General features: G+C 47.2%; 1 protein-coding gene across 1 annotated transcript; it reads right to left on the bottom strand.

The window, feature by feature from the left end:
- Positions 1–17,123: 17,123 nt before the first annotated feature.
- Positions 17,124–18,432, bottom strand: CLDN3 (claudin 3). The gene has a single exon (XM_037003082.2). The coding sequence runs from the start codon at positions 18,141–18,143 to the stop codon at positions 17,493–17,495; it is 651 nt and encodes a 216-aa protein (XP_036858977.1). The 5' UTR covers positions 18,144–18,432; the 3' UTR covers positions 17,124–17,492.
- Positions 18,433–22,809: the final 4,377 nt, after the last annotated feature.

Here is a 22,809-nt window from a genome sequence, read left to right as displayed (position 1 = left end):
GCCTTGAGTCTAGGGGCAGACGCAGTCTTGAGACATTCCTGAGTCCTGGGCCCCAACTGGGTCACGTGGCTGGTTACGGCCAGGCAACAAGCAAAAAAACCAGTCGACTTGAGGGGGTGTCAAGTCCTGGAGGGGCGGCCTTCTAGAGCCTCTGATATGCTGGGGTGATGTAGGGCAGAAACGGGGTGCGGAAGCCGGCGCTATCTCCGCGGGGAGGTCAACACTCGCCTCCGTGTTTCCCAGCAGTCCGGACCTCCCGGGGAAGTGGAAGGGTGTTTAGAGCTTCATTTTACTCCTGAGAGAATAAACAGCCGCGGGAGGTGAAGTAGCTCGGCTCCAAACCGCTCAGCCGTGCGTGACCCAGCCCGAATTCCTTCCCGGGCTCTGTGACTCCTCCTGCTGAGCTCTGAGTATTTCGTCATCACCCTGCTGGCTGGGCACTGAGGGTCCGAGGGGTGTGGCCTCCTGCGGCAGGAACGCTGCGCCCTGGTGGCGGCGGCATTGAATGGGTTAAGGTGGCGAGGCGGCAGGTGTCCCGTCACCACACCTGGCTCAGTATCGGTCACGTGGCCAGGGTTTCACCTGCCCCACTGAGCAGGGACAATTACGCCGCTGTTCCGCTGTTGGTCGCCATGGTGACAGGAGTGCGCCTGGGGAGGTCAGCAGGGCAAATTCCTGCCGACCGGCCGGGTGGGGCAGGGGAATATGTTGTGCTGGGGCAGCCTAGGGCTTCCCGAAGACCCCTCGAAGTTTTCCCAGGGGGCCCCTAGGTGACTTCCCACCCAGGCTCCTCCCCGTCCCTGTCCCTCCCCTCTCCAAACCTAGCTTCTGTCTTCTCAGATCCTGAACCTGGGTCTATTCATCCGCCAGGACTTTCATATACATTATCTTGTTTAATCCCGGCAGCAGCCTTTCCCACGTGGGAATGATAAGCTTCTGGGCCCCCACCAGAGGCGGTGGGCTGTTTGAGAACATTCCCTTCTTCCTTCAAAAACCAAACAGATACCTTTGCACACAGTCCTGAACAAAACAACAAACTGCTAACCAGGCAACCGCAGATTGTGTATTTATTTTCTTCAGAGCCTACTGGGAAGGCCCCTGGGGCCCCCAGTGGAAGGTGGGAATGCACGGTCATCGATCATCTCATAGTTCTAGTGTTAGGAACACCTCTAGTGTCAGGACCTCTGCCACCCCAGGTCTGCCCACGTCTCCCTTCCAGGCTTCCCACCCAACCCACTAATCCTGCAGCCCCTATTTCATCCACTCACTCCTCTGTTTCAGAAACTCCCACAGCCCTGCTAATAGCAATGCTTGTCAACTTACTACCTCCAGACCTGTGCACCCTGTGTCCCGCTTATAGTCTTATCTTCAAGCACAGATTCTTAAAGTTGGCGGGGTGGGTGGTGAGGGCGGGGACGATTAATGAGGAGTGGAGGCGATGGAGAGGAGTGGAGGTGGTGGAGGGGGTTCTGTGAATTTTGAAACCCGGCAACCTTCACTTCTCTGGAGGAACACTAGCCTGCGGGATCCATATGGCTCCCTCTGCCTGCATTTGGGAGCCTTTATTTATGGAGCACCTACTATGTTCCTAGCACTGGAGATGCGAGGGTGAACCCAGATCCACTCATAGGCCTGACAGTCTGGTGTGGAAGATACTAACTGATGTGTAATTATTATACCCAGAAAATATGCAAAGGAAAGGGAAAGCGTAAAACTGAGGGATCTGGTCCTGTGGTCAAGTCAGCGGCTCTGCAGAAGAGATGCTTGAATGGAGATCTGAGAAATGAGTAGGAGTCGGTCAGATGAAGGGGGTGCAGTGGAGAAGGCTGTTTCCCAAAGCGGGAATGCCGAGGGCAGTGGTGAAGTCATCCCATCTCCCAAGACAGAATCTTAGGAGTCATTCCTGATGCCCCCTTCTTCCTACCTCCCTAACCCAGCCCAATCCCTCACCTAGTTCTATTGATTTATCTCTCTCAAATAGCTCTGATATCCATTCACTCCTCTCCATCTCCGCGGCCCCATTTCTCCCCAACATTGCCACCTCCTCACCGGGCTTGGCCATTTTGGCTCCTCCAGTCATTTCTCTACGTGATCCTTTCTATGTATTTCTATGTTAATCTAGTTTGTTCCTTCCTATGTTTTCCTGTTTTTCTGGGCTCTGGATTTTGTGCTTATTGCCCTTGGAGATGCATGTGACAGACCTAAGAGTAGAAAATCTGGTTTCTGTGTTTTAAAAGCTGAAGCCCTGAGGGGAAGGGAATGCCTCAGCAGATGCAAGCATCATGGCCAAGGATGGGAGGGGTTTGCCACCTGCTTCTTGGCAGGATCCCCAGAAGGAACGGCTTATGGGTTTACTGTTTTTCACCATAGGCAGCTTGCAAAATACTCCCTGGTGCCGAAGCAGCACACACAGTGTAAGCCACAGGTTAGGATGGAAGGAATCATAGAGAAGGATGAGCTATCTCAGCAAGGGTCACCGTTGCCTGAAGGCTGCGTGCTGTCCAGCTTCTCCCTACCCCCAGCCTCCTCCTCCACAGCTCAGCAAATTTGGTGCTGCTGAATATTCTGGAATTGTGTCTCAACCTCGGGAGGACTGAACTTCAATTCGTTTCCAATTGCCTCAGCAGGATGCAGCATCAAGGAAATAATGTCTCACATCTAAGTTTGTGAACTGACTTTCATAGTTGCCACAGCGCCACACACATTTGTCCACAACTGACTTTCTTTTTAAATCAACAATAATTCATTTAACAAATATTTACTGAGCATCTGCTAATGCCAAGTATGAATTTTAGAGCTAGGGATATGGCAATGACACGGCCCTGTTCTGCCAGGAACACAAAAAATCAAAACCAAAAAAAAAAGCCCCTGGCTTTTAAAATCTCCAGTGGGGATACAGGCCATCAACAAAAATCAAAGAAATAAATATGTAAGTACAAATTGTGGTAAGTTCAGTGATCAGGGTACTGTGCTTGATGATAATTGGGGTGGGAGATATTAAATAAGGAAAGACCTCAGGTAAGGTAATATCTGAAGGATAAGAAGGAAGCAGTCATATTGAGGTAGAGCAGGGACATGGGACAAGCATCATGATAAATTTTTCCTGCCTATCATGAACAATGCCAAAATATTAACAGTATAGTAAGAACAGGAGGGACTCCATCTAAAGGCCAAGATTCCATTTCAAAAACCAGAGAGTCAGGAGGTAAGATTCCTAACATACTTTATGGTATTTAGCCAACAACTGACCCTGTCTTTCAGGCAGGGCAAGCAATCCTAAATGGTATGTCTCCACTTCTTGAGGGTAACCACTCTGTTGGAGAACCAAAGGATCAATAAATTCCTGTGTTAAGTTAATCTTACAGAATATCTAAAGGACTGACTATGAATGATGACATAATGTCTCTCACTAGAGATGGACATCATGAAACCACATGTCAAGCCCATGTACCCTTGGCCCTTTGCCTCATCTTGAAATACTCAAAAGACAGGAATCCTAAGCCTTTAAGTGCACCCCCTCTGAGGTTACTGCACTCCCCTTTCTTTGAGTGTACTTTGCCTTAAACAAAAACTTCTTGCTGCTCAACTTACTGCATTTTGTCTCCATGCTGTTCCAAGTCTGTCAGGAGGTTAATAAGAGACCTCTTTCCTGGTGGTAGGCGTCTTTGTTACTTTGCTATTTCATTCAATTTTATAGACTTAAGGCCTTCACTCTTTCTGTTCTACTTGAGACAAGGAGGAAAGGGCTACTGAGATCTGATTTGGGCTTGCAAATTCTCATTGCCTGGGAGACCTGGATGGGACTGCAGCTGCATGATCTTGCTCTTCAGTAGCCTGCCTGAAAATCTCCTTTCTTCACTTTGGGGAAGTTCTCCAAACATAATCTCACTCCATCCAGTGCTCTGCAGCTCCCCCAAATCCTGGGGTGATAGGGGCTTAGTTTCCATGCTATGCAGATTCAAGCAGACACTGGACACCAGGTGACCCTGGCTTCATGAGTTGACAAGGGATCTGCCCTATGCTGACCAGGAGTTCAGTGAACTTCCCTTTTCTCCTTCTGTTCTTCCTTGCCCTCTACTGCCCACATGGCTGCTGCCATTCACTACCATTCTCACTTTAATGATTCCTTCCTTACCTACATTTGTCTGACCTGTTCGAGAATTCTTTCTTGATCAGAGTCAAGAACCATCTCCTGCCCAGGTTGAGGTTTCACTTAGTGGGCAGAAAGACCTCCCCAGATACAGCTGCCCATAAACAATATGAACACCAGGGGGAAAAGTGTTCTAGGCAGTGGGAATAGCATGTGCAAAGGCCCTAAGGTCTAACAAGACTTTGTCTTGTTAGAGGAAGAGAGAGGAAGGCAGTGGAAGCTGGAGCAGAGAAAGGGAGGGGAGAAATGCATATATGAGGTAATCTGGGGTTGGTCTGAGCAGGGACCTGGTAGGGGATTTGCCATAAAGAGAAATGAGAGCCAGTGAAGGTTTAAGCAGGAAGAGGTGTGATTTACATTTGTATAGGACTATTTGGCTGCAAAGGGGAAGGTGGAGAGACAGATAAGCTGAGAGGCTATTGCTGTTGTCCAGTTGGAATATGATGGCAACTTTTGACCGGGAGGTGGTGGAGGTAGAGAGAAAAGGAGATAGATTTGAAATATATTTTGAGTTAGAATCAAGAGAGCTTGATGAAGAACTGGATGGGTAGACAGGAAGATGGTGATGAGGAAAAGTAAGGAATCAAGGGCATCTCCCAGGTTTCTGGACTGAACACATGGGTGAGAAGCTGTGCCATTTACTGAGATGGGGAAAGTTGGAGAGGAACTTTTTCTTCCTCCTCTACAGGCAACTAGTGGGGGTGACCTAGAGTTCCACCTGAGGCATGGTAAGTTTGAGATGCCCAGGAGGTGTCATAATAGTTACAGTTTATTGAGTGCTTAACTTGTGCCAAGCACTGTTCTAAGTGCTTTCTGTCCATTAACTCATTTAATCCACGTAATGACTGTGTGAGGGTCCATGGAGTATTTACAATCCCTCCCTCTTAGCTGAGAGAATTGAGCCACAGAGAGGTTAATTAATTGCCCACCATCACATAGCTTGGAAGCTGCTGGGTCACACTGTTAACCACCGCCTTCCGTGGTATCCAAGGAGGCAGCTGGACGCTTGAGTAGGGAGCCCAGAGGAGAAGTCTGGGAGCTAGAGCATGTGAAAGCTATGGGAAATGGCTAGAATCAAAGGGGACAAGTATGCATTGGAGGAAGAGAAGAGGGTCCAGGATAGAGGAGCCTTGGAGTCAAGTAGAGGAGGGAGGAGGACCTGGGAAGTGAGATGGAGGAGTGGCCTGAGTGGGAGCACTACCAGGTATGGGTGGTGTCACAAAAGGCTGGAGAAGTAAGTTTTCTCAGGAGGAGGGAGTAATCACCTGTATCAAAAGTGGCTGAGAGTGTTAGTAAACTCTGGATAGAAAAATGACCGTGACTGTGACCGTTGGTCATGGCAACCTGGAGGCCACTGGGAGCCTTGCCAAGAGCAGTGCGGAGTGGTGAGGACAGAGCAGGAGCAGACAGGAGTGGCTGACTGGCATGTGGGCAGGGAGGGAGTGAAATTAAGGGTGAGGATAACTCTTGAGCAGGTGACAGAGGAATGTGGTGGCATTTGTTTGGAGGTGGGAAGTCCAAGAAACATTTTTTTTTTCAAGTTGAGAGATAAATGAGTTTACATGCTTCCGTGAAGGGTGTAGTAGAAAGGGGCTGGAATTTGATAATGCAGGAGAAAGAAGCTATTTCTGAGCAAAACTTTTTATTATGAAAAATTGTAAATATATATCAAAGGAGATGGAATGGGAGCCCCCATGTACCCATCCCCCCAGCTTCAACAACAATCAACTCAAAGCTAGTTTTGTTTGATCTGCATCCCATATATCTCTTCTTCCACTTGTGCATTATTTTGAAGTAAATCTCAGGCATCATATCATTTCATCTATAAATATTTCAGTATGTATGCCTCAAAGGTAAGGACTTTTTTGGTTTTAAAACTTAAACCACCTTATCATTTATAAGCTTTAAAAAGTAGTAATTCCCTAATATTGTCAATTATCCACTCAGTGTTCAGATTTCTAATTGTCTCATAAATGTCATAAACTTTAACAGTCTGAATCAGGAACCAATTAATGTCCACAGCTGTGACTGGTTGATATGTCTTTTTAATTTAATTTTATTTATTAAGGTATCATTGATATGCAGTCTTATGAAGGTTTCACATGAGCAACATTGTGGTCACGACATTCACCCATATTATCAAGTCCCCCCCACATACCCCATTTCATTCACTGCCCATCACTGTAGTAAGATGCTGTAGAGTCACTACTTGTCTTCTTTGTGGCCCCCCTACATTATGTGTGCTGATCATAATACCCTTTAATCCCTTTCTCCCTCCCTCCACACCCATCCTCCCTACTCTGTTTCCCTTTAGTAACTGCTAGTCCCTTCTTGGAGTCTGTGAGTCTGCTGCTGTTTTGTTCTTTCAGTTTTGCTTTGTTGTTATACTCCACAAATGAGTGAAGTCATTTGGCACTTGTCTTTCTCCGCCTGGCTATTTCACTGAGCCTAATACCCTCTAGCTCCATCCATGTTATTGCAAATGGTAGGATTTGTTTCTTTCTTATGGCTGAATAATATTCCATTGTGTATATGTACCCCATCTTCTTTATCCATTCATCTACTGATGGACACTTAGGTTGCTTCCATGTCTTGGCTATTGTAAATAGTGTTGTGATAAACATAGGGGTGCATATGTCTTTTTGAATCTGGGATCTTGTTTTCTTCCGGTAAATTCCTAGGAGTGGAATTCCTGGGTCAAATGGTATTTCTATTTTTAGTTTTTTTGAGGAACCTCCATATTGCTTTCCACCATAGTTGAACCAATTTACATTCCCACCACCAGTGTAGGAGGGTTCCCTTTCTCTGCATACTCGCCAGCATTTATTGTTCCTTGTCTTTTGGATGTTGGCCATCCTAACTGATGTGAGGTGATATCCCATTGTGGTTTTAATTTGCATTTCCCCGATGATTTGCAATATGGAGCATCTTTTCATGTGCCTGTGGGCTATCTGAATTTCTTCTTTGGAGAAGTGTCTCTTCAGCCTGCCCATTTTTTAATTGGGTCATTTGCTTTTTGGGTGTTGAGGCATGTGAACTCTTTATATAGTTTGGATATTAACCCCTTATCGGATATGTCGTTTACGAATATATTCTCCCATACCATAGGATGCCTTTTTGTTCTACTGATGGTGTTTGCTGTACAGAAGCTTTTTAGTTTGATGTAGTCCCATTTGTTCATTGTTGCTTTTGTTTCCCTTGCCCAAGGAGAAGTATTCAAGAAAAAATTGCTCATGTTTATATTCAAGAGACTTTTGCCTGTATTTTCTTCTAAGAGTGTTATGTTTTCATGACTTATTCAGGTCTTTGATCCATTTTGAGTTTACTTTTGTGTTTGGAGTTAGACAACAATCCAATTTCATTCTCTTACATGTAGCTGTCCAGTTTTGGTTGTTGATAGGTCTTTTAAATCTCTTTTGATCTATAAGTTCTTTCCATCTCATTTTTTCCTTGATTTTTTTTTTCTATTGAAGAACCCAGTTTGTCCTTGAGTTCTCCACATCTGGATTTTTCTGGCTGTATTCTGTGTCACTGTGTTCTCTCTCTCTTGCATGTGTTTTAAGTAGATATTGGATCGAGAAAATTGATCAGATTCAGATTTTATTTATTTGTTTATTTATTATTTTAATTTTTCTGCAAGACTACTTCACAAGTGACATTGTACTTGCTTCCTTTTTTAATGGCAGCCTAGTTGTACTGGTTAGGGCATTTTTGCTGGAAACTCCAGGTTGAACTGGCTTAAGCAATAAAAAAGTCACATCTCCCACACTCAGAGATCTAGAGTAACTTGAGGGCCCCAGGGAGGAGCCAGTTACTGGATAGAAAAGGTTTCCAGGGTTCCAGGTTCCTCCTCTCCAGACAGATGTCCCCATCATTGTCCTTATCCTCAGGCTCATTCTCTTTGGGGTTCAAGATGGTGATAGAATTCTATATGCTACCACCTGAGAGGAAAATATCCTGGGGTAGATGGAATACTCTCACTCGTAGGAATGTGGAGGCCCGACTCTTCTACCCTATAACAGACCTTCTCTCCTGTCTTTTGGCTGGAAGTGTCACATGCTCCCTCTACACCAACCACCATAGAGGGAAAGAGACCAGCCACCGTGACTGGCTTAATCTAAGCAGGAAATATCCTTGGAGCTGGGGGTGGGACTGTTCCGGTTATACTGCATGAAATGAATATCCCATCTCCTTGCACACTGTGTGTTTCTGAACAAAGTTACCTGGAAATAGACTTGCAGGGTCAGATCATTTTTTTATTTATAAGGTACTTAGTTTTTTAAAGGAGTCAAACTGCCCTCCCAAACTGTTTATCAATATATGCTTCACCAACAGGGGAGGAGGAAAACAAAAGAGGCAGGGGAGTGCAGTGATTAGTGAACCTGGGCTCTAGTGGGCCAGCTCCTCTATGTAATATCTGTGTGAACTCTGGGCAAATAGTATAGCATTCCTGTGCCTCAGTTTTCCTATCTGTAAAATGGGGATGATGATAATAACACAACTAGACACTTAATACTTGTGTTTAAAAATTGTTAACTATTTCTATTTTTTCTCAGATGGGTTATCATTAAAATGCAGCTTGTTGTCCCCAGATTCATTGTCTGCTTTTCTCTGTGATTCTGGGAGGCTGACTTTTACAGACTGTGTCATCCTTGCCTTCTGGCTTGAGGGTGAGATGAGAGAGGTGCTGAGCTGCTTGTGTCTCCCGTGGCTCCCTGCTTTGCTGTGGCTTCTGTCCAGAACCCCTTTGCCATGCCTCTGTCTTTCAACCAGGCTCCTGTAACTCGGTTTCCTCTCTTTGCTTCTTTGGGCCTGGGGGCAGTAATGTCTTCCCACTGTTGTTGCCTGATACCTCAGTGTCCTTTACTGAATCCCTTAACACTATTCATACCTCTCTGTCCATAGTCCCTTCAATAAAGTCTCTTTAAAATCCAGCATGCTGTTTCCTGCCAGGTCCCCAGTGATACAATTGGTCTTTCAAGTTTGCCAATATCTGAAAGTGGAAAAAAAACTTGTTTAATTTAGAGAATTGAGAGAAATATTGTTTTATAAGGAGGTTATGCATATTTTCCTGTTTATTAGCAGAATAATGCTATTAAATTTATTTTTTAACTTAATCCTACTTTATTTCATTTTTTTAAAGATGGGAGATGGGTATGTGTGTATTTTGGAACTTAATTTTTTTTTATATTGAGGTACCTAAAATAAAAGGTGTAATCTTAGTGTACAGCTTGATAAATTTTGACATGAATATACAGTCAGGTAACTGTCACCCAGATCAAGACATCAAACATGCTCACTAATTTTTTCCTCCTTAAAATATTTCTTTTACTCATTGCTTCCTCTCCTTCGTCAGTTATTCTATTGGATCCTTTCTTTCTTTCTTTTCTTTCTCTCTTTTGATACAAGAAGGGTGTGAAGTGATTTCTCATTGTGGTTTTGATTTGCATTTCACTAATGATGAATAATGTTGAGTATCTTCCCAAGTACTTATTGACCATTCATGTATCTTATATATCTTCTTTGTAGGAGCTTCTACCCAAGTCCTTTGACCATTTTTGAATTTTTTTTGTAGCATTTCAGGAGATTTCTATATATTCTGAATATTATGATTTGCAAATGTTTTCTCCCAGTCTGTGTGTTGTGTTTTCACTCTGTTCACATCGTCCTTTTATACACAAAGTTTTGAATTTTTATCAAGTCCAACTTGTCTATTTTTTTCTTTTGTTGCTTGTGCCTTTGGTGTCATATCCAAGAAATCATTGCCAAATCCAGTGTTGTGAACTTTTGCCCTGTGCTTTCTTCTTAAGAGTTTTATACTTGTAGCTTCTGTGTTTTGATTTTTGATCCATTTTGAGTTAGTTTTGTATACGGTGTTAGGTAATTTTTCTGCATGTGGATACCAATTTTCCTAAGAACCATTTGTTGGAGAGACTGTCCCTTCCTCATTGGGTATTCTTGGTACCCTTGTTGAAAATCGTTTGACCATATATGCAAGAGCTTATTTCTGAGTTCTCAATTCTGTTTTTATTGGTCTACTTGTCTGTCTGTATGCCAGTACTACACTGTTTTGATTACTGTAGCTTTATGATATGTTTTGAAATCCAGAAGTGTGAGTACTTCAACTTTGTTCTTCTGTATTTGCTACTTAGGGTCCCTTGAGATTCCATATGAATTTTAGGATGAATTTTTCTATTTCTGAAAAAAATACTACTGGGATTTTGATAAGGATTGCATTGCATCTGTAGATCACTTTGGGTAGTATGGATGTCTTAGCAATTTTAAGTTTTCCAACCCACGAATATAGGGTATCCCTCCACTTATTTTTGTTTTCTTTAATTTCTTTTGGTAATGTTTTGTAGTTTTCAGCATACAAGTCTTTTGCCTCCTTGGTTAGGTTTGTATTGAGTATTTGATTCATTTTGGATAAATTATAAATGGAATTGTTGATTTCCTTTTCAGATTGTTCACTTATTTTACATTTTTTATGCACTCAAATCTAGTTCTCTTTTCTTTTATTCCTTCTGGGGTTTGTGTCTTGTTTAGGGAGCTTTCCTCATTTCAATTTTATAAAAATATTTTCTGCTTTGTCTTTTGGTTCTGCCATAGGTTTTTGTTACTTTGATTCGTTGTTGCTGGACTTTTAAGCCATTGGAATTTCCAGTGAATCACCAATTCCTCAGTGATGATTAGGACTTGGACAGAAGTGAAGGTGGAAGAACAGGGATAGTAAAATTGTGGTGGCTGAACAGCAGGATGTTCTTTGGGGAACAGCACCAGGTGGCTCCATTGTTGGGTCTGGTAAGGAGGCAATGAAGGTCTTGGAATATCAGGCAGAGAAATTTGGATTGAATTGTAATTCAATGTCCCTATTCATTTTTTTCAACCTTTTCTCTTACTGTCCTATATAGGAACGTTCTTCTTCAACCAGATCGGTCATTGGCCACGCCCGTATATATTATTCTTGTGCCTGCCTCCTTGTCTTTGCCCAGTCAGTGACTCCTGCCTGGAAAGCCTTTTGTTTTTAGCTCTGCCCAACTACTTATTGAAGAAAGGAGTTGGATACATGTAAGACCTGGTCCAGGGACCCCTCCACAAAGCCTTCCCAGACTATTGCAGCTCTTTGTGATCTCTGAACTCTTCTAGAACCAACCTGATGTTCCTTGATTGTGCATAAGATGTAGTCAGTTTCTTCTTCAAACTACACCATGGTTATGAACCTTGTCTCTCCTTTACTGAGCGTCAGCTCCATGTTGGGCATTCTGCTAGGCTTGGGGCATACAAAGGTGAACGGGATGCTCAGGACCTCTTGCTAACAGAACTGATGGTCTCAGCACAAGAGAAAGACAAGTTAAGAGGTGACTCTGGGTGGTAATGGGTGGGTTAGTGTGGTCTTTGTGGGCTTCCACAGTGGCATGGTGTGGCCATGGCCAAAGTGTGGAAGGTGATGGTGTAGCTCATCTTCAGATACCTGCAAAACAGATCTTGAATTCAGATGTGGCTTTATGAGCAAGTGAATGTGTGGCTAGAGGGCTGTCTCATTGGCTTTGATGAATCTCTGAATCATCTATTAGATGATGCAGAAGAGATTCATTCTAAAAGAAAGTAAAGAAATCCAGGGGGTCGAATCATGCTAAAAGGAGATAATGTTACTCTGCTTCAAAGTGTTTCCAACTAGAAATGATTAATGAAGTGAGAAATTATTCAGAAGACAAGGCACTATGTTTCTTCAGGTGTCCTTTGTTGGGAGTATTGGTCTAAAACGTTTGTTCCTATTGTTTTGATTATGCTCATGTTATTACCAGGTGACAATAAAGGCTGTGGGATTGCTTTTATTTAAGGAAGAAAAAGAAAAAAAGAAGTGGTTCTGGACAGAGTGACAAATGTCATGGTAGTTCTGGAAGGACAGGACTCTCTAGGGACAGGTTAAGTGTTAGGGAAGCTTCCCTCAGTTAAGATGTGCAGTGATCTCTAAGCTTGCCAAGAGGGGTGAGGTGAAGGTGGGGAAACTGTGCCAAGCAGAGAGAACAAGGTGTGCTGAGGCCCAGGTCCAGAGAGCATAGGAGTTTTGAGGAACTGAAGGACATCTGGCAGGGTTGGGCCCTGGTGGTTAGGGTGGGGAAGAGATGGGGAGGGCAAGCAGAAACTGAGAGGCAACCACGGCTCTGCCCTTGCTGGGCTGTTAAGGCTGCAGTGGGGTCAGAGTGGGACCCTAAGAGCCATTTGTGGGTAGGAGACTGGGAATTTTAAGTAGGGAGTGTCATGGTCAGGTTCAGGACTTTGTTACTCAGTCATTTGGCAGTCCCCGGGTTAGTGGCTTGGAAAGGGGCAGAGCCGATTTGGGGGTGTGGATGGAGCCTGGAGGTGGGAAACACTGTTGAGGCTCTTACAGAAAGATGGTGGTGGCCTGGTTGGAGTCACAGCAGTGCAAGTGGGGAAGAAAGGAGTTGGATACATGTAGAAATAATGACAAGATTGACATGTTAGGGGCTGTTAATCAACAGGAGGTAGTAGGGCCTAAAGTCCAGTCTTATCAACATGTGAGCCTTGGTGGCTTCATTGTGTAAAGCCTACCTTGCAAGGTTCTTGTGGGGACCCAGTAGAACAAAGACAATATCACATCTGTTACAGACGAGAGTGAGCACAGGTCCCTCAGCAAGCACCAGAGCCATGGCTGACCCTCTCTTCTTTACCTGCTTTGCAGAGCATACATGCCTTGGCACAGATGACCTTCAGTGAGGTGCTGGCAGGGGAGGGGAAAGGAAGGTACTGTCTGTTCCTCCAGGCCAGCCACAGACCTTGAGGAAGCCACAATAAACCCTGTGTTTGTTTGATAAAGCACTTGGCTTTTGGTCTCACAGGAGGAAGAGCTGGAACAGGTGTGGCAAGGCCAGAGCAGCCCACAACACAGCAGTGGGAGGTGGGGTGGGATGAGCCCCGGGGCCTGGCCGGGGGCTCCAGGCCTGTGGATTTGGGTCTTACTACCCAGCCATCTTGTTAATGTTCCCAGGCTCCTGCCTAATTGAATACACCAAAAATGGTAACAATACCAACTCCCATTAATTCAGGTCCTTTTTCACTCACACAGGCACGTTTTCATTCCAAAAAGAGGTGTTGGCCTGTGCCAGGTGCTGTAGACACAGTGAAGCTCAGGACAGTGCCCCTAACCTTGGGAGATGATCTGGTGGGCAGGTCTGACAGGAAACAACAACACAGCATAGTGTGTGCGGCACAGGAACTCTGAGAATGGCTCAGCTAATCCTCAACAGAGCTCAGTGGTATGGTCACACCCATTTTGTAGAGGAGGAGACAGGCTCAGAGGCGTCAACTGCTTTCCTGGTAAATCTGGTTCTAATTTTCCTCTGCAGGACATGATAAGGATAAAAATGGGGATGGAATGGAAAGCAGTGTGGAGGTTCCTCAAAAAGTTCAAAATAGAAATACCATTTGACCCAGGAATTCCACTTTTAGGAATTTACCCTAAGAACGCAGCAGCCCAGTTTGAAAAAGACAGATGCACCCCTAGGTTTATCGCAGCACTATTTATAATAGCCAAGAAATGGAAGCAACCTAAGTGTCCATCAGTAGATGAATGGATAAAGAAGATGTGGTACATAAACACAATGGAATATTATTCAGCCATAAGAAGAAAACAAATCCTACCATTTGCAACAACATGGACGGAGCTACCAGGTATTATGCTCAGTGAAATAAGCCAGGTGGAGAAAGACAAATACCAAATGATTTCACTCATATGAGGAGTATAAGAACAAAGAAAAACTGAAGGAACAAAACAGCAGCAGAATCACAGAACCCAAGAATGGACTAACAGTTAGCAAAGGGAAAGGGACTGGGAAGAATGGGTGGGAAGGGAGGGATAAGGGCAGGGTAAAAGAAAGGGGGTATTACGATTAGCATGTATAATGTGTGTGTGGGGGGGCATGGGGAGGGCTTTGCAACACAGAGAAGACAAGTAGTGATTCTACAACATCTTAATATGCTGATGAACCATGACTGTAATGGGGTCTGTGGGGGGAACTTGATGAAGGGGGAACCCTAGTAAACATAATGTTCTTCATGTAATTGTAGATTAATGATAACAACAACAACAACAACAACAAAATGGTGATGGAGGGACGAGTTAGAAGGGCCCTCATGGATCATGTGGTCCAACCCCCTTGTTGAAATGATGGAGAAGCTCACACCTGGAAGGGGAAGGGAATTGCTGGGTCACATAAGAAAAGGAGCAGGTCTAGAACTGGCAGCCTCCCAGGCCCGGGTGCTCCTGCACACCAATGCCTTTCTCTTCTCCAGCCATCCAAAGACTCCCTGGGACCCCTCACATGGGACCCTCCTCAGTTTAGGGTGTGTATCCTGCATCACCCCTGTTTAGACCCTCACCTCCAGAAAAGGTGAGAAGAGGTTGAGTTAGGACAGACCCTGAGGCGAGGCAGGGATGTATGTGTATGTCTGGGGTGTGCAGTGGGGTCCCTCAGCACCCCCAGGAGAGCCCAGGCTGGGGGGAGACCAGAGACCCAGGGAGGGTCCAAGGGCCCCCCCTACCTGAGGGTCTGTCTCTCTTCTCTGTCACACCCCTCTGGCTTGGGGGTGCTGAGGGTTGGCTCTGGGCCTCAGGCTGCTGCTCTGGCATAGTGTGGCCCATAGCCATTCTGTCCAGCCTGTCCCCTTGAAGCTGGTGGTAAATGAATAACTTTGCTCCTGTCTGCAGGGCTTTCTTGGACAAAGAAGCCACCCGGTGCCCTTTAGTTCTGACTTGGCCACCCAGCTGCCTGAGTGCCCTGGCCGGGGACCAGGGGGTGAAGGCAGATACAACACCTTGGTCCTCTGTACCCACTACCCCAATCTAACCCCAGACAGGCCCAGAGGACGGTTCTCTTCTCTGTTTCCTCCCCCTCACCTCCTATTTCTAAGCCCCCTCTTTCTCTGACCTTTCCTACCCTGCACTGAGTACCCCCCCATTGGGCCCCTCCTCTCAGAGAGCCCCCCTACTGAACTCTGCCCCCTTTTCTCAGCCCCACTCTCCCTGAGCCCACATCCACTCTATCCAATTCTCCCTAGGACCCAGCTCCATCAGTCACCCCCCACCCTAAATTCAGTGTCTATTTCCTTCCCCCCAGGCTAGAAGGGTGGCTCCCAAAGGGGTCTAGTTTGGAGAGAGAACAGTCACAAAGCCAAATCCTTCCCTGGAATCTTACAGAGAATGACCTACAGCTAAGGTCCTTTCACGGTTCAAAGATATACTTTGTCTTCCTTGGGTCATGAAGGGTGACAACATAAAGATATTCCTTACCAAGAGGAGAATTCTGGAGGGCTAAGTGAAGGACTGTACTGAAAAATCTAGCTACTGCTGGAATCTTTTGCAAAGAAGCTCAAGACACAGTAACTTTGAAGTAATTTCAAGTCTCCCCAATCCCAAATACCTGTCTTGTGACCCTCACTCACCATCAAGTTGCTGACTTGGCCTAGATTCCCTTTATAGGCAACCTCTTGTTCTACAGTTTCCATTCCCTTTTCCTTGCATTGCATCTGTCTGCACACTTCTTGCTAAGGCCACTGTGGTGACCACCTTGCTGTTTTTAGTCCCATGGTTATTCATCAAGCCTCATCTTGCCTGACCACTTCTACAGCCTCAGATGATATTGCTAACACCCGCCTATTGAAACCCTTTCTCTTTGGTTTCTAGACTGACCTCATCTATTCTCCTGGTTTCAGTTGTCACCTATATCCTAACAACAGCCAAGTTTACCACTCCTGAGTTCCAGATCTTTATATATGCCCTGCCACTTCCTGGCTGTCTCTGTCTAGAGGTCCCACAGGCTTACCAGACTCTGTACATCAACCTGGTCTCCTATTTTGGTAAATGGTACTACCATCCATTCTGCAACCTAAGGCAGAAAATTGGGCTTATCCTAGTTCTTCCCTCTTCCTCACCCCACATATCCAGATGGTTCTCCAGCCCTGCTCATGGCTTCCTTACCAGCCTCCCAATGTCCCTGCCCCCAGCCCCACTGTTCCTGCCTTATTTCTGGCATCTCACAAGGGGGTGGCTGCATAGCCTCTCAGATTGCTTCCCTGCCTTCATCTCCCTCCTTGAATCCCAGTTACATGGAGGCTAGAGAGGTTATTTGAGCATAAATCTGACCAGGTACGTCCCTTCCATGACTCCCCAAAATCAGAGTAAAGTCCGAAAGTCTGTGCTTCTGCACATGAAACTATGACTTGGCCTCCTCTGGGCCCCTGGGCCACATTGCTACTTCCTGTTACCTTGCTGTCTAGCCAGCCATGTGGAGTCTCTTCCTGGATCTGGGCACAGGCCCCCTTTTCTGCTGACGGGACCCCCTCCACCTTGTCTAAGATGCAGATACTTCCAAACCTGTTTACCTCAAGCACTGGAGTGTCACCAGAGGGTTCTGTGACCCCCCTCTTTCCCTCCCTTAAGGGTCATCTCTCTCATCTCTCCTGCAGATGAGAAGATTCCAGTTTTACTTTTGGGTGTGTGTTTTATGAAAAACAATAGGTCTTTTTGTTCTCCTCTTCCAAATATGAAATCATAGCATTGAGTGTGCTCTTTCATATGGCACAGGGGAGATTCTGGGGTGCAGCTGCACAGTGGAAGACCCATGCTCCAAACACAAACCCAAAGGGCACAGCCTTGGGCAGAGGGTCCCTGACATCCTCCTGCCACCTCCCCATGACTCTCCGCACAAGGTGCTGCAGGTGCTTGGCCCGCCTCTCTAGGTTGGCCTTCCTTGTCAGAATTCCCTGTGAGTGGATCAAATGACCACCTAGGAAGCACCCAGCTCCGTTTACCACCTCACTTCTCGGTTACAGAACCTCTGTCTCTCTCTGAGCTTGATCCTGGGCAGCTGGGCGGAATCCAGCCAATGCCGATCCTTGGGGGCAGTGGGGACGCTCTGCAGGGAGGCGCTCAGGACAAGGAGGCACCAGCAACTGCAAAACGAAAGGATTTTATTGACAAATATCAAGTGGCCCTTTTCAAGGCTTCCAGTCCCTGCCCAACGCAGGTTTTGGGGCCGCAGCCCGATGGGGCAGGCAAATAGTGGCGGCCAACCCAGTCCCGCGTTCCAGAGGGGCGCGAGGTTTCATTGTCCCCGCGGGCTGTTCCCTGGGTGCCACAGTCCCGCTCCCCAGCCGGCGGAGGGATGGTAGCTAGGGAAAGGGGGGCCGGGCTGGCCCCTTTCAGTCCAGCGAGAGAGCTGCCTGGCATCTGGGGTTGGCTGGTCTCCGATGCGAGGCTGCACGCTTGACTGGTGGGCGCCCCATATCGTGGGGATGGTGGGCTCTCCTCGCGGCCGCCCCCTCAGACGTAGTCCTTGCGGTCGTAGGCGGTGCTCCCGAGTCCAACTGAACGCGGAGCGGAGTAGATGATCTTGGCGGGCGCGTACTTTTCGCGGGGTGGGCAAGAACAGCAGAGCAGCGAGCCCCCCAGCAGCTGCAGCGCCGCGGCCGCCCAGCCCAGGTACAGGCCGGCGCCCATCTCGCGCTTCTGTGCCTCGGGCACCAGCGGGTTGTAGAAGTCCCGGATGATGGTGTTGGCCGACCAGGACACCGGCACCAGGGTGAGCAAGGCCGCCAGCAGGAAAAGCACGCCCGCCACAATGGTGATCTTGGCCTTGGCCGAGTCGTCCTGCACGCAGTTGGTGCACTGGGCGCCCACGAGCGCTACGAGGAGCCCGAAGGCAGTTAGGAGGATGGCGACGACGATGAGGGCGCGGGCCGCCTGCAGGTCCTGCGGCAGCGCCAGCAGCGAGTCGTACACCTTGCACTGCATCTGGCCGGTGCTCTGCACCACGCAGTTCATCCACAGGCCCTCCCAGATGGTCTGCGCCGTGATGATGTTGCTGCCGATGAAGGCCGTCACGCGCCACATGGGCAGCGCACAGCACACGATGGTGCTCAGCCAGCCCAGCACCGCCAGCGAGGTGCCCGTGATCTCCAGGCCCATGGACATGGCTGCCGCGTCAAAGCCGGCTCCGCCAGGCGGCTGCGGGTGCGGGACTGCTAGGGGCCGGGGCCGCGGGGCCTGGGCGGGAGCTGCGGCGTGCCGACGGACAGATGTTCCGACGGACTGACGGACAGACGCCCGGACGGCGGGCGCGCTAACCGCTCCGCTCTGCCCGCTGGCGCCGCGGCTGCGCCTGCACCTGCCTGTGCTTTGCGGGCGCGCGGCGGCAACTAGGCTGGCCCTGGGCTGGGGCTGGTTAGTATTAGCTCGGTGCCCGGCGCTCCGCCGGGGGCAAGAGTGGGCGGAGCCGCGCTCTTCCTGGGGACAGTGACGTGGCCCCTCTTCCCACCTTCACAGAGCGCCTTGGGAGGAAGGGCTTGGCCAGGAGTGGCGCCCGGCGAAGGGGTGGGGGTGCCCTCAGGGGGCGGGGCCGGGAGCTGCTCCCCCACCCCTCGCTCCTTGTCCCTCAGTGGGACACAACTTACCCTGGGGCTGTCCAGGTATGGGGTGCAAATCACAGTCTTCATGGCACTCCCTGACCCCCCACCCCCCGCATCTGGCATGAGCAGCTGGGGAAGGGGGCGCTGCCAACTGCCCGGGTTCCGCGGGCCCGGGAAGGGCCCCGTGTGGGCGTGGCTGAGACTGTTTCCCGGAGTGGGCGGCTGTCCCAGGAGCTGTGCACTGCTCCTCGGTCCCTCCGCCTCATCGCCCGCACGATCCAGGCCCATGGCTGGGCCACCCTGGAGGTCTGAGCTCCGAAGCCAGGAACCCGTCCTCTGACAAAGGCACCCGGATGCCCCTGAACCAGTGCAGTTCAGATTCTCCTCCAGCCCCGTTGCAGTTCCCATAGCTTTTATCTCTGGCAGTGATCCTGGTGCCACTGCGGAGCTGTTCTCCCCTCTCAGAATTGAGTCTCCTGCCCTCATTGAGCCTCCCTCTGTGCCCAAGTCCGTCCCCTGATCCACCTTAATGAAATGGTAGTGGAAGATTTGAACCAGACCAAAGTGGGAGGTCGGAGATGTCACCTGCAATGACCTTGCGCCCATACCAGATCTGCCCCCTGCCCACTCTCTAACCCCTCACTCCAGCTCAGGTATGCCATCTGCTCCCACTTCAGGACCCCTGTGCTTGTGGTGTCCTCTGCATGGGACACTTACAGATAGCCACATGGCACCCTCCTTCCCTCTTTCAGAATTTTGCTCCCTGTGAGGGCTTCCCTGATCACACTGCTTAAAATCGCAGGTAGTCACTCCACAGTCACCTGTCCCCTTTTCATACTTTATATTCTCCTTAGCATTTAACACCATATGTCTTATTTATTTTTCATTCTCTCTTTCTCTGCTCCAGTATGCCAGCTCCATTGGGACATCCAAAATGTCCCCAAACAGGCAAGAACTTCTGCCGGTTTTCTTCACTGTGGCATTTCCATTGCGTAGAACACTGCTGGGTACTCGAGAACGTTGATTTAGTGACTTGAAGGAAGGATGGACATCAGGTTCTTGTGTTCCTGCAACCTTACATGCTTGGGCATCAGTGCTGGGTAACAGGATACTACCAGGTGACCAGAATCTGGGAGCTGTGCAATCTAGTAGGACCAAGGGCACTCCCAAGCGAGATGAGAGACCTCACTGAGCTGGGAGTAGGGGTTTTTCTGGTTTGCTCCATATCTCTCAGATAACAGGCATACAGGCTGTGTCCCTTCCGTAAGTGCCCAATCCTGGTGACAGAAAAGTAAGGTAAACAGGGCCAGAGGCCCATGGAAACCAGGGTCCTACTTCTTGCAGGGGCAAAGGTCTTGGGCTGAACTTGTTGGGGCTGGGCTGGGCAGGGCTGGGAGTGCCCTGCCAGAGGGCTCAGCTGGTGCTGGGTGGGGGCTGCCCTGGCAGAAGTTCATTGTAGCCCAGGTCTGCTTCAGGGGAGTGCTGGCTGCTAGTTTCTGGTTAGTGGTGGTGGCTTTGGGCCAGAAGAGAGGCAGAAACCCCAGGCAGGGTGGCTGTGTTTAGGATTGGGGATCCCTGCTTGTTGTGTCTGGTGGGGGATGCTGTGAGCTCTGTCTCTTGCTTTGAGGCTGAGGAAAGTCACATCACCTCACTTAGCTTCAGTTTCCCTTTCTGTAGAAGGAGGAAAATGTTCTTGACAGGTGCTACCTCACAGAGCTGGGATGAGAATGGACAGAGGTAAGTGTATCATCAACCAGAAAACAACCAGGACGGGATGTGCAACTGTACAGTGAAATTATGGAGGGTTTAGTTGGACAGAACTGAATTTGAGCCCAGCTCCCTGTGTGACCTTGAGTGAGTCCTTTCCCATCTTAAGCCTCAGTTTTCTCATCTGTGAGAAGGGTCTTATTCTGAATTGCTTGGGTTAGGGGAACGGGCAGGAAGAGGTGCCTTGTTTCTGAGACTGAGGGAGGTGGGCCTGCTGGGCAGGGCAGTGAGAAGATGAGGCCAGCAGGACAAAACACTTCATGCCCAGGGGGCAAACTTTAGGGATTTTGCAAATAAAAGACTTTGCCTCTGGGTGAACTGCTCCAATCGCTTTTTGCTTAATATCTCCCATGATTCTTATAACTCAATAATAAATAACCCAATCAAAAAATGGTCAAAGAATCTGAATAAATGTTCTGAATAGACAAAGAAGATACCCAAATGGCCAAGAAGCACATGAAAAGATGTCCAATGCCATTAATCCTTAGGGAAATGCAAATTAAAACCAGAAAGAGATACCACTTCACAACCACAAGGATGGCTAGAATGGAAAAGGTGGACTACTTGAGCAAGTGTTGTTGAGATTGTGGAGAAATTGGAACCCTTGTATGCTGGTGGGAATGTAAAATGGGAGTTCATCAAAAGATAGTTTCCATATGACCCGGCAATTCCACTCTTATGTATTTACCCAAGAGAAATGAAAACACGTCAACACAATAGCTTGTACGTGAATATTCACAAAAGCATTGTTCACAATAGCCTAAAAGTGGAAACCTGCTAAATGTCAGTTGATGAATGGATAAGCAAAATGTGGTCTTTCCATACAATGGAATATTATTCAGCCATTAAAAGAAGTAATGTGCTGATACATGCTACAACATGGATGAACTTTGAAAACATCACTGTAAGTTAGAGAAACCAGTCAGAAAGGAGTACACACTGAATGATTCCTTTTATAAAAAATATCCGCTGTAGGAAAACCTACAGAGATAGAAAGTAGATCGGTGGTTGCCAGGGGATGAGATGGGAGTGCTGGGAGGAAATAGGGACTAATGGCTAAGGGGCTCAGGGTCTCTTCTGGGGTCATGAAAATGTTCTACAATTGTGCCAATGGTTGCATAACTGTGAAGAAACCAAGAAAACATCAAATAGTACACCCCATTAAACTGGTGAGCTGAATGGGGTGTAAATTACATCTCAATAAAGCTGTTAAAATAAAAACCACTCTGGTGCTTAGGGCCTTCAGTGTGTGTCTGTGCGGTATGTTTGCCCCAGAGAGTGGGAAGGAGGGTGGGATGAAGCTGTCTTTGAATGGAGGATGCTGGGAGGGGGTAGGGCTTGGCACTCCAGATGAATGTACCCCCTGCAGCCCCCTTTTTTTGTAAAAAGCAATACAGAGAGATCCTGTACCCTTTCGCTGGTTTTTCCCAATGGTAGTATTTTGCTAAATTCTAGGACATTGGTAGGATACAGAGCATTTCCTTCACTACAAGGATCCCTTGTTTGCTCTTTAATAGCCATACCCACTTCTTTCCTAACCCTTCCCTCTCTTGGCCCCTGGCAACCATTAATCTGTTGTCTATTTCTATAAATTTGTCATTCAGTAATGTTATGTAAATGGAATCATACAGTGTGTAAACTTATGGTATTTTTTGTTCACTCAGCATGATTTTCTGGGGGTTGATCCAGGTTGTTGTATATATCAGTAGTTTTTTCCTTTTATTGCTGAGTAATATTCCATGGTATGGATGCAAACATTTTGTTTAACCATCCACTGGTTGAAGGACATCTGAATCGTTTCCCCCTTGAAGCAATTACAAATAAGGCTGCTGTAAATGTCCCTGTACAGGTTTTTGTTCAAACATGTCTTCATTTCTATGGGATAAATGCTTAGGAGTGCAATTCCTGGGATATATGGTAGTCACATGGTTAGCTTTATAAGAAACTGCCAAACTGTTTTCCAGAGTTGCAGTACAATTTTATATTCCCACCAGCAATGTATGAATGATCTAGTTTCTCAGTATCCTCCCCAGCATTTGGTACTGTCACTGTATTTTCTTTTGGTCATTGTGATAGGTGTCTAATGCTATCTCATTGTGGTTTTAATTTGCATTGCCTTCATGACTAATGACTTTAAACATCTTTGCGTGTGCTTATTTGACATCTGTGTATCTTTGTTGAAATGTCTCTTCATGTCCTTCACTCATGTTCTAATTAGATTGCTTGCTTTATTACTTGAGTTTTGCAAGTTCTTTATATATTCTAGATTCTAATCTTTTGTTGAAGATGTGGTTTGCAAATATTTCTCCCACTCTGTTGCTTGTCTTTTCATCCTCTTAACAGGATCCTCCACAGAGCAAAAGCTTTATTGTTATGTTTTGTTGTATGTATTTATCTTGTATCCTGTGACCTTGCTCAAGTCATTTACTCCAGGAGTTTTTGGTAGATTTCTTGAGATTTTCTAC

The sequence above is a fragment of the Manis javanica genome, chromosome 10, assembly GCF_040802235.1.
Source record: "Manis javanica isolate MJ-LG chromosome 10, MJ_LKY, whole genome shotgun sequence".
Classification (NCBI taxonomy): Eukaryota; Metazoa; Chordata; class Mammalia; order Pholidota; family Manidae; genus Manis; species Manis javanica.
This window is presented reverse-complemented; position numbering and strand designations above follow the sequence as displayed.

Bases quoted from the DNA above. Each gene is read 5' to 3' on its own strand.
- CLDN3 (XM_037003082.2), bottom strand. From the start codon at position 18,143: ATGTCCATGGGCCTGGAGATCACGGGCACCTCGCTGGCGGTGCTGGGC.